Source organism: Pelophylax lessonae (assembly GCF_965119305.1).
Source record: "Pelophylax lessonae genome assembly, chromosome: 6".
NCBI lineage: Eukaryota > Metazoa > Chordata > Amphibia > Anura > Ranidae > Pelophylax > Pelophylax lessonae.
In genome coordinates, this window is record NC_138773.1 from 197771563 (window position 1) to 197783835 (window position 12273).

Consider the following 12273-nt stretch of genomic DNA (forward strand, 5'->3'; position numbering starts at 1 on the left):
AAAACCATATTCGTTTTTACTTTGCATATTGTTTACCTTTACTTATATTCCCAAGCTGTTTTACTGTATCTTACTGTTAAGAATAAATCGTCCCTCCTGAAGAAACGTCAATGCACACTAACAGCGTTGTCCCTGCACCGCGACACAGTTTTGAACCCATTGGGGTGTCCGGTGGTTTGGGACCACGCACAATTCATTCAATCCTAAAGGAGGAGACCTTCTCAGTACCAAAAGAGTTTTCATAATATTCATTATACAAATGTTTTTTTTTTTTTTTGTGTATCAGCTCATAATACATGTTTATGACAATCTAATGTTGTATTAACTCACATACCCTTTCCCTGATTTCTCAATATGTGTGCAAGATGTACCATGCAACTGCTTATTATCATACTACCTTCAATAAAACCTTTTTTGAAACGAAAATAAAAATAAAAAATCTGTTGGGGTGGGGGGGGGGGGGGGGGAAATCCTGTTAAATTCTGTCCGATTGTAGGGCTAATAGGCAAACTACTGTCAAATTAGGCTTGGATGCTGGGCACTGTAATGGGGAACATTTACCTATGCAAAAATAAAATAAGAAGAAATGACCATAAAGTGGGGAAAGGGTATTTTCATGTCTCAGTGACAATGTACTGTATACAAGCTGGGCATATTTTTTTTCCTTTTACAATTAGATTGGCTTACATACAGCAGCAGCGCTCCCATCTGATTAATTTCAGTTTTAAAAAAGCTTTAGCGGTGGCACATTCTTTTTTATGAAGCAGTAGAAGGCCAATTTGACTGGCAAATAGAAATTTGCCAGTAGTCTGCTGTGGTTTTCCTTGCTCTCTGATGCAAAACTGTCCAGTTGTTGTCCCATTTCTGTCAATCCCTAATTAGGAATTAGGAGTCTACAGAATATACAGCATTGTAAATTTGTCCAGTAGCAGGGGATTTTTAATGAGGGTGAATTGGCTAATATATACTAGAGAAAAAAAAGCACAGATAGATGTTTTACGATAAGATTTAAAGGATCACAGATGATATAGCAGGGTAAAGATGACTTGCAGCAAAACAATTCTAAATAGCAAGGCTAAGCCCAAATTTAAATGGAACAGGCTGGAACAAGAATTAAGATACTGCAGAGGATACAGTCGTGTAAAATTGGCAATAAGCTGAACAGGTTTAATCAGGGATAAAAGGCCTAACTTTTGTATGCCTTACATTATTATTATTATACAGGATTTATATAGCGCCAACAGTTTGCGCAGAGCTTTACAGTGTGGGGAAGACAATACAGTTACAGTACAATTCAATACAGGAGGAATCAGAGGGCCCTGCTCGTTAGAGCTTACAATCTAGAAGGGAGGGTCAAGTGAAACATTTATTATGTTGATGCAAAAAAGGGGGGTCCGTTGTTTTATCTAAAGCATTGCATATCTCTCATGTACAGATTTTCTTTAAGTGGAACTTCACTCTCTCAATCCACATGGACTATTTTTAATCCTTATGCTGCTAGCATTAGTAAATAGATAGGAAATTATATCATATTTACTTGTTTTAAGCTTTTTTTTTTACATTTCTTCAGTTACTTTCTGGTTTTCATCCCTGGGCAAATGATGTCATACATCCCAGGAGTCTTTAGGAGGGGAGGGAGGGTTCTCAGCTACGCCAATGCCTGAGCTAATGGCAGATGGATTCCAGGAAGTAGATGCTACATACATCATCTGCCCATACTCAAAATGGCCACTTCCAGAAATACCACAGGGTGTTTTTCAAAATGAATTCTCAGAAAAATAAAGCATGAAAACAAATATAGATGTGGGGAGTTTTCTTTAAATATGAACAATCAATTACATAGAATTTCATTAAGATGTATGGTTGTATTATAAACATAAAGTTTTATAAATTAGAACTTGTAATGTACTCATGTACTTGTCATGGTATATTTAGGCTGGCCATACAGTATACAATTTTCTTATTCAATTTCCATTAGATTTACCTTCAACTATGTAGTGCAAGGGCCTGTCTGAATGCATACAAAAAGTGTTTAGGTTTTGGTTTTGGTAAATCTAAAGGAAAATTGTAGAAGAGAATTGAATAATGTATGGCCAGCCTAAGCCACTTTAGATTAATTCTTCCAATAAGTGACCCTTTGGTACAAATATGAAAAGCGCTGCCAATCATTATCTACTGGGATAGTGAATATGCATTATGGAAATCCTAGTGACACTATTACTGCATCTTTCAGTGGATGATGTTTATTGTGTTACAAATTAAAATTTGTTCGCTAAAGACCCACTTCCTGAGATCTAGCCATTTGCAGTTCAAAATGTCTCATCATTATTAATGTAGAAAGACACAGGGGGGAAATTAAATATATAATTTATTGATACTTAAACTAAATTTACGATGCATTCCCCATGCCAGCTGTGAGCAGTCATAAATTCAGGTTTATTGAATATTTAAGTATTGTCCAGAGCTAGTTGTCTTATTAGCTGTTAGTCAGATCTTACCTTTCATCATTAAAAAGTCAGAAGAATAAATAATGTTACTGACTGACTTCTTTGGCTTTTCATATTGTCTTTGACTGGTTGAGTGTTTGCATGTGCATGTCTAGAGAACATTGAGAGTACTTTGACAATGCAGGTGAGATATTAATCCACTTGCAGACTGGTATGGTTAAGCTGTTTGATATCTTGTCTTTGTAATACCTTCTTGCTTGCTATTTGGCCTTCACCTTAGTGTGCACTTTATTTCATCAAGTTCACACTGCTCAACAAAAGAAAAAATGTGAAATTGCTGCATCGATCTGCTAGCAATGGCGTCACTGAGCTGAGTAATGTCTCTATTCCTACAAGCCTTAATATCAAAAAGTCATTTCTAAGGATCATGCATCCCTGTTTTGTTTTGTGGTGTAAAAGTGATTTGACCCAGCTACCTCTTTCCTGTTACATTTATGTTGTTCCAGGGTGACATCTTGCGATTAAATCGTGGAGTCTGCTCTTTGTGTTTATCCCTTCTTCTTTTTTTTTTTTGCAGGTCCCAGCACGAGGTCCTGGTGGAGCCCGCAACCTCGCCTATGAAGGGATAGAAAGGCAGTATGCATCATTACCCAGGTAGAATGATATCATGCACGATACCTTGTCTTCCTAATTAGAATTCTATGTGTGCTTTTGTGATATATATAGAAAACCTCAAATATTAAACCATAAGAACGGTGCACTGCTAAGCCCCTACACTGTATAGCCATAAAGTTAACTATGTGAAAATAGAAAAAAAATTGTATTTGTCAAATGGATATCCTGTCTTGAAAAGCACCATTATATTAATTTGGTGAGTGGATGTTTTATGCTAAACATTCACAAAGCACTTGCAAATAGTCAGTGTTTACTATGTTTTATCTGTGCATTTTTCATATACTGTATTTGGTAGGATAATTCCATTGCATTTCTATTATAACATGTTAGGAATTCGTAAGAATGAGATAGCTAAGCTTTTGTTTGGTTGCTGATGCATTTAGTCACTTAGGAAAGTGGAAGGGGGAGTTGTCTTCCCGAAAGCTGAGCTCACCGCCTCCCTCTACAGGGCAGTACCTGGTAATGTGAGTCAAGGTAAAGTGCTGCAATTTTTAGAAAGGCTATCTGTATGTGAGCATGTATTTATACAGTATATGTGGGTATTTATTTGTGTGATTATATATGTAGCAATATTTCCAGGCATTGGGCCTGACATGGGTCTGCCATGGTCACCGGTTACACCAACATCACATTTAAACTGATTTCCCAAGTGTGAGATTTGAGACAATGAACACTCCGACATCTTTGGTTTGATTATGTTTATTTTATATGGGGATGGGAGAAGGGAATGAGTGGGATACTCTTCTGGCTCAACTAGGTACAAATTGGGACACTTAAGAGAAAAATGCCTTTCAGTGCTGACTTGACCCTGGCTGGATGCCGACCAATGCTTGCTAGCACTTGAAATCACTAACTTGCTTGTACTGTTCTGAAGACTGACTTCTGACACTCTGGTTAGCTCAAAAGTCCTTGACTGTACTGAAGACTGAGTTCTGACACCCTGGTTATCTCAAAAGTCCTCGACTGCTCCCTCCAGTCCTTCCTGACTGAGGTAGCCTTTTGTAACACTGCTGCTGCTGCAACAACTCTCAACACTGTACACTGCACCCTGTACACTTCCACTGTACACTGAATAATTTAGGGCCCAACCACTGGCACCCGCTTTACTCTTCAGGGTAAACACTGGCACCCCCTTTTTACTCTTCTTGCACCGGCTAGCTAGCTTCCGGATCCCTCTGACCTTCTCCGGAGTAGTCCCCTCTCACAAGGCAGACCCCCAGGGGCAGTTTGCAGTACTCAGGACTGGGAACGCTTTCCTGAAACTCGACCCCTCTCAGCTCCGCTGGTCCTCAGCATACCGGATCCTCTCTGCAGCTCAGCCCTCTGTCCCCTCAGGCAAGCCGCCTGGGACACCTGATTCCTTTTGACAGGAGGAGAGACAGCCGTACTCTCCCTCCTGGGACTCTGCTTCCTGCCCAAGACACTGCGTCATGCGTCTCTGCGTCCCCTCAAACTTATATCCACTCCCAGAATGCTGTGCAGCAGAATCTGCCTTTCTGGGGTAGATACAAGCCTGGGTGTGCCATTGGCTGGGTTTCCTCCACTGCCCAATGAGAGCCCTCATTGATCACAGTGGGGAGACTACTCAGTCTCAACAACCAGACCTGTGAACCATGACAACCTAGCTGAAAATCATGGCCCCTCTGATAAGCAGACAAGGCCTATTACACTTTACCTAGCACCTACCTTGTGGGGTGCTATATATATATACTTTCAATCCTGACCCTGTACAATAAGAATTGTTTTTTTTTTAGGGCTCGTTCATAATAGCAGCAAGGCTTAGGGATCCATGCCCAGATCGCTTTTCAGAGGCATTTGACAGACAATGAAGAGGGGATATGTGATCTCCCCCTATAACCCCTATATGTGAGGGAGCCCTTGGTTCATATCCCATCCTTGCAGCTGCATGCAACATGTAGGGCAGAGCATTCCTTTCAATGGACTGCCCTACTCACAAAAACGCAGAAAAAGAAGTCCCCAAATCCTTTTTTAAAAATGTGAACCAAGCTTTAGACTGGGTAGTGTCTTGAGACTAAAAATACTTTTCAAGGGAGCCCTGACTGTAAAAAGGGTGAGAAACACTGCTCTAGAAAACTTCAGGAACCCCGCAAAGTTTGAAAGGCTCTGTATGGTGCCCTGAAAGAGGAAGTAAAGCCCTTTTCTCTGTCGCTCATTGACAGACGCAGTCCTCTTGATTAATATCAAATCGGGTTATACTGCCCTCTACAGGAGTAGGACACTAGGCAGAAGGAAAACGTTCTGGCCACACCTTAGGGGCAGTCCCAGAGGGTATATCCTCTCTCTCCCTGCTACAGGATGTCAGTTTTTTTCTGTCTAGTTAGGAGTAAGGACCTAAGTTCCTTGCTGGGATCTTGGTCCTGGCAAGATTTTTTTTTAGAAAAATTTTTTAGGCAGCTTTTTTCTCCAGTTGTTCCTGTGAGATCTTCAAGCAATTATGCTGAAACTGGGCGACGGGCTGGATGTTAGGATCCAGTGGTCACCCCAGTCAGCCTACGAGCGCGTGCAGGCCTTAGCTCCGCGCTAGGTCGGCCGTGACATAGTCCCACTGGACGGGGACTGACCCTGTGAGTTAAACGTCTCGCCTGGACGCCGACGACCAGTTGGAAACTGAGTCACGGCGTCCGTATTGGTCGACAGCCCCCCCCACCTCGGTGGAGAGGGGTTCTGTCAGGAGTTGGCACCCGCCTGTTCCGGTATGGTGAGTAAAATGTTCCCCCTCTCCCCCTGACGGGTTTGTGGGTAGACGCGGGCCCCTCCCTGGGATGACCGGACCTTTATAATCCTGGATCCCCCCTCTATCCTATAACAGGTGTCACAGATCCCCCTCTTGAGGGTGATTTAGTGAATAGGAACCAGAAGGCTTGGTTTGGGAGCTGACAATCGGAAGTCACTGTATGAGGGGCACTGTAAGGGACCATGACTGAAGTCAGTGGCTGGCATTACTATTAGGATGGCCATGTAAGAGGGTGATAGCATCTTACCTGATACATAAGGTGCAATACAGGCCGATGCCTGTGCCTGGACTACCGCCATCCGCAGGCCACCATCCTCCCGCAGGCCGCCATCCTCCCACAGGCCGTACACCTCTCGCAGGCCGCACAGGCCGATGACTACCTCCCGCAGGCCGCTGCTATCTTGCATTTAGGCCAGTGATTGCCATTGGTTTAGTTTCACAAACATTGACAGAATGGACCAAATTGTTACGCCGTGACATAAAGGGGAGAAGTATTCCCCCGGCAGTATCAGATTTGCTGGAGCAGATTATACAAGGGCTACAGTTCATCTGTGACGCCGCCCTGGACGCCACTCCCTTGCTAGGGCGTGCATCTGTTTCAGCAGTGGTCCTCAGACGCGTGTTATGGTTAAAGTGCTGGTCGGCTGATCAAGGTTCCAAAAAGACTTTGGCTAATCTTCCCTTTCAGGGGGATCGCCTGTTTGGGGCCACCTTGGATGAGATCATAAAGGATCTCACTGGGGGTAAGAGCACTTTTTTACCACAGACAGCTAAAGGTAAAGGACCTCGTAACAGGCGAGGACCTTCCTTTTCCGCTCATAAGAAGTTTGTTCGCTCCGCTGGGGCGGGCGATAAGGGGAAGTCCTCCAAAGCCCCTTCAGGGGGTTTCAGAGGGCGCTGGTCGGGAAAACAAAAGCCCAACTCAGCCAAACCTGAAGATAAGACAGCCTGAAGGTGTGCCCCCACCCATCTCTGGGGTGGGGGGACGTCTTCACCAGTTTCCGGATCCATGGCTTTCCAGAATCCCGGACAAAGGGGTTTGCGAGGTCATGCGGTCGGGATACAAAATCAAGTTTCGATCACTTCTACCGGTGCGATTCTTCCCTTCCAACATTCGACTATCCCCGGATCGCTCAAAAGCTTTGCGGGGAGCTTTTTCACCAGCGGTGCCTTCATTGGGGCACCCTGGAGGTGGATCTGTTGGCAGCTCGGATCAACAGGAAGGCGCAGAGTTTTGTAACCCGCTCCCGAGATCCGCGAACGAACACAGCAGACGCGCTGGTCGCCCCGTGGGGACAGTATCAGCTACTGTATGCCTTCCCTCCTCTCAAGTTGCTGCTGAAGCTTCTTTGCAGGATAGAGGTGGAAGGAATTCCAGTTATCCTGGTAGTTCCGGACTGACCTCGTCAACCCGAGTACGCCGACTTCGTCAGGCTGGTCGTGGACACTCCCTAGAGACTTCCTCTCAGGGAGGATCTGCGGTCTCAGGGACCGATCTTCCATCCTGCCTTACAATCGCTGGCTTTAACGGCCTGGCTATTGAGACTCAGGTGCTGAAGGACAAGGGATTGTCAACTTCAGTTATTCCTACTTTAATTAAAGCAAGGAAAGCGACTTCTAGAAAAGTCTATCATCGCACATGGAGGTCTTATATTGCGTGGTGTGAATCCTTTGGATTTCCTCCACGGGCCTATTCGGTGACCCGAATCTTGGCTTTTCTGCAACAAGGAGTTGAGCAGAAGCTGGCCTTGAGTACAGGTTAGCAATCTTCTTTCAGAAACCTTTGGCTACTCATTCCTTGGTGCGGAATTTCATCCAGGGGGTGCAGCACCTGGCTCCGCCAGTGCGCGTGCCCTTACCACCCTGGGATCTTAATTTAGTGTTGTCGGTTCTTCAGAAACCTCCCTTTGAAAATATCAGGGAGATTCCCTTGCTTACTTTATCCCAGAAGGTGGCCTTCTTGGTGGCCATTACTTCTGCACGCAGGGTGTCAGAACTGGCCGCATTATCTTGTCGTTCCCCATATCTGGTGGTTCATAGGGATAAGGTGGTTCTTCGTCCAAATCCATCCTTCCTTCCTAAAGTGGTTTCAGAGTTTCATCTGAATGAGGACATCGTATTGCCTTCCCTATGTCCTAAGCCCAGTCATCCTTGGGAGTGTGCGTTACATTCCTTGGATGTGGTTCGGGCAATCAGGGTATACCTGAAAACTACGGACTCGTTTCGTTAAACGGATTCACTTTTTGTGATCACGGATGGCCCCAAAAAGGGGTTGCCTGCATCTGCCGCGATTATCTCCAAATGGATCAGACAGACGGTGGTACAGGCTTATTCTATTAAGGGTCGGAATCCTCCATTCCCTGTTAAGGCGCACTCCACTCGGGCGCTTAGTGCTTCCTGGGCCTTCCGCCATCAGGCGTCAGTGGTCCAGGTTTGCAAGGCGGCTACCTGGTCGTCGGTTCATACCTTTACAAAATTTTATTAAGTTGATGTGATGGCATCGGCGGATGCCTCTTTTGGCCGCAAGGTTCTGCAGGCCGCAATTTGAGGAGACCGTTGGTCTACCTCGAGGGTTTTTTTTCTGTTGGATTTTCAGTTGAGTCTCATCCTTTGGTTTGATGAGCCTTTAAGACTTCTAGTCGGCACCGGTTGGGCCTTCTGGATTTAAATTTTGATTTCTGTTATCCCACCCCTCATTTGTGGCACTGCTTTGGGACGTCCCGATTTGATATTAATCAAGAGGACTGCGTCTGTCAATGAGCGACAGAGAAAAATTGATTTTTGTAAAATCTTACCGTAAAATCCTTTTCCCTTAAGCTCATTGACAGACGTAGTACCCGCCCCTCTACTTTTGAGTTGGGTTGGGTTAAATTTTCTGACACTGCTTTGTGACATAACTGACATCCTGTAGCAGGGAGAGAGATGATATACACTCTGGGACTGCCCCTAAGGTGTGGCCAGAACGTTTTCCTTCTGCCTAGTGTCCAACTCCTGTAGAGGGCAGTATAACCCGATTTGATATTAATCAATTATTATATTAATCAAACTGCGTCTGTCAATGAGCTTAAGAGAAAAGGATTTTACGGTAAGATTTTACAAAAATCCATTTTTTTGTAATTGTACCTATAGATAAGCTCTCCTGTAGGTACTGTGAATATCTCCTAAACTTGCACAGTTTTGGAGATATTCAGAGTGCATACAGCCGATGATGTCTGGATGGGGAGCGTCGGTGCACAGCCATTTTCAGATCTCTCCAGAGATATTAAATTGGGTTCAAGTCTGGGCTTTGGCTAGGCCTCTCAAGGACATTCACAGAGTGGTCCCATAGCCACTCCTTTGTTATCTTGGCTGTGAGCTTATGGTTGTTGTTCTGATGAACCTTCGCCCCAGTCTGAGGTCCAGAGGGCTCTGTAGCAGGTTCCCATCAAGGATGTCTCTGTACATTGCTGCATTCATCTTCCCTTTGATTCTGACTAGTCTCCCAGTTCCTGCTGCTGAAAAACATCCCCACAGCATAATGCTGCCACCACTACGCTTCACTGTAAGGATGGTATTGGCTAGGTGATGAGCGGTGCCTGTTTTCCTTTTAGACATGAAAGTCGCTATTCAGGCCAAAGAGTTCAATCTTTGCTTCATCATACCAGAGAATTTTGTTTCTCATGGTCCGAGAGTCCCTTAGGTGCCTTTTGGGAAACTCCAGGTGGGCTGTCATGTGTCTTTTACTGAGGAGTCGCTTCCGTATGCCCATTCTACCATACAGGCCTGATTGGTGGAGTGCTACAGAGAGAGTTGTTCTTCTGGAAGGTTCTCCTCTCTCCACAGAGAAACGCTGGAGCGCTGTCAGAGTGACCATCAGGTTCTTGACCACCTCCCTGACTAAGGCCCTTGTCCCCCGATTGCTCGGTTCAGCCGGGCAGCCCACTCTAATAAGATTCCTGGTGCTTCCAAACTTCTTACATTTACAGATGATGGGAACCACTGTGCTCATTGGGACCTTCAATGCTGCATGAATTTTTTCTATACCCTTCCCTAGATCTGCGCCTTGATACAATCCTGTCATGGAGGTCTACAGACAATTCCTTGGACTTCATGGCTTGGTTTGTGCTCTGACATGCACTGTTAACTGTGGGACCTTATATAGACAGGTGTGTGCCTTTCCAAATCATGTCCAATCAACTGAATTTACAACAGGTTGACTCCAATCAAGTTGTAGAAACATCTCAAGGAGGATCAGTGGAAACAGGATGCACCTGAGCTCAATTTTGAGTGTCATAGCAAAGGCTGTGAATACTTTTGTACATGTGATTTTTTTTTTTTTTATAAATTTGCAAAGATTTCAAACAAACTTCTCTCACATTGTTTTTATGGGGTATTGTTTGTAGAATTTGAGGAAAATAACGAATTTAATCCATTTTGGAACAAGGGTGTAACATAACAAAATGTGGAAAAAGTGAAGCGCGGTGCTATATATATATATATATATATGTATATAAATATATATATATACATAGTGTGTGTGTGTATATATTTATATATATATATATATACTGTATGTGGCACAGTAAGTATACAGTATATGTAGCACAGTATATCTTTTAGCACCATTGGACTCTCCTGGACTAAATGACCTTGGGCAGATACCCTATGTGCAAGGAAGCTTAAAGTGTAAAGTTTGCAAAATTAGTTTACAATATTTAAAGGTTAATGAGAAAACGGCGTGATCCTAACTGAATGGTTTGATGCAGCATTTCAAGTGTTTTACAATTTCATAGTCATTGATATTCAGCAAGTCAAAAATGTAATGAAATATATTTTTATGGAGGACTTTGTGGCTACTCTGGTTGGGGATTTCTGTGTTATTACTATGTTCTTTTTATTATAATTATTTGCCATTTTGTAGCTGAACAGATTGCTAATAATAAAGCTGGAAGAAAATGGCTTCCCTTTGGTGCATATATAAAACTGTTACAGCCATATTAACTCAGTTAACAAGCAGGATTATGGGAGAATCCTAATGTGCCACAGCGTATCTTGAGATTTTTCACACAGTAGGCCATATAGCAATGACTAACTGACCTTGATCATGAGTTATCCTAGAAAATGGAATAATAAAAAATACTAAGTACCTAATTTTTTTTTTTTGAAGGCAATGTTGAAAAGCCATTACACTGTAACAAAATATATTTCCAGAGTTCAATTTCACATTATCATTATTAGCAGCAATTTTTATACTTAATAAACTGGAAACAAAGGCTAAACATGCCGCTGGAAGGGTAAATAAGCACCAAAATTCATGTTGGGCTCAACTGCACTACACAGTACAATTAGTCTAACCCTGGGGCTTGCTCACAGGAGAACAGCATGTAGTTCTGATGTATCAGTTATATTCAATCCAAATCTAAGGTAGAGTTGCACATCTGTAGCTGCTTACTTTAACCACTTGCCGACTGTCCCACGTGTATATACCGCAGGGTGGCAGCTCCTATAGGTGAAATCACATATCTGCACGTGATCGCCTCTTCTGGGATTGTGGCGCGCATGCACACTGCTGGCTACCGGCTCCCCCTGTGATTGGACATGGCGGAAGCCAAGCAGCAGGTCCGGTGGACCCATTGTCCTCTGGGACCCACTGATTGTTCCCAACAGAGGCAAAACTGCAGTCTGTGACAGGGGAAGACAGAGATCCTATGTTTCTGCTAAGCAGGAACACAGATCTCTTTCTTCCCACAGTACAAGCAGCCCCCCCCCACACACACGGTTAGAAAGCACACCCTAGGGATACATTTAACCCTTTGATCGGCCCTAATGTTAACCCCCTTCCTTGCCAGTGTCATTAGTATATTGAAAGTGCACATTTTTTTTAGCACTGATCACTGTATTGGTGTCACTAGTTCCCAAAAAGTGTCACTTAGTGTCCGATTTGTCCGCCGCAATGTCGCAGTCCCGCTATAAGTCACTGATAACCACCATTACTAGTAAAAAAAAAATAATTAAACAAAAATTCCATCAAAATATTCCATAGTTTGTAGACGCTATAACTTTTGCGCAAACCAATCAATATGCGTGTTTTGATTATGTAGCAGAATACATATTGGCCTAAACTTATGAAGAAATTCGATTTTCTATATTTTTTTTTTATTGGGTGTGTTTCATAGCAGAAAGTCAAAAATATAGCGCAAAACGTTTTTGGCGTGATATGGCACTGCGTTATTTTAACTGAAAATTGCGTGGACGAGCAACACTGTACCCAAATAAAGTTTATGTCCTTTTCCCCCCCCCCCCCACAAATAGAGCTTTCTTTTGGTGGTATTTGATCACCTCCGCGGCTTTTATTTTTTGAGCTATAAACAAAAAGAGGCTGTCAATTTTGAAAAAATAAACAATATTTTACTTTAT

General features: G+C 43.4%; 1 protein-coding gene across 2 annotated transcripts in view; it reads left to right on the plus strand.

Annotated features, from left to right (window-relative positions):
* PARD3B (par-3 family cell polarity regulator beta) overlaps positions 1–12273 on the plus strand; it is a 2025707-nt gene that overhangs the window by 1741350 nt on the left and 272084 nt on the right. The window contains exon 22 of one of the 2 annotated variants that reach the window (XM_082260765.1): positions 3025–3101. In XM_082260765.1, coding sequence (XP_082116891.1) covers positions 3025–3101 — 77 coding nt within the window. The remainder of the gene's footprint in view (positions 1–3024; positions 3102–12273) is intronic. The other variant, XM_082260766.1, reaches the window with a different exon arrangement.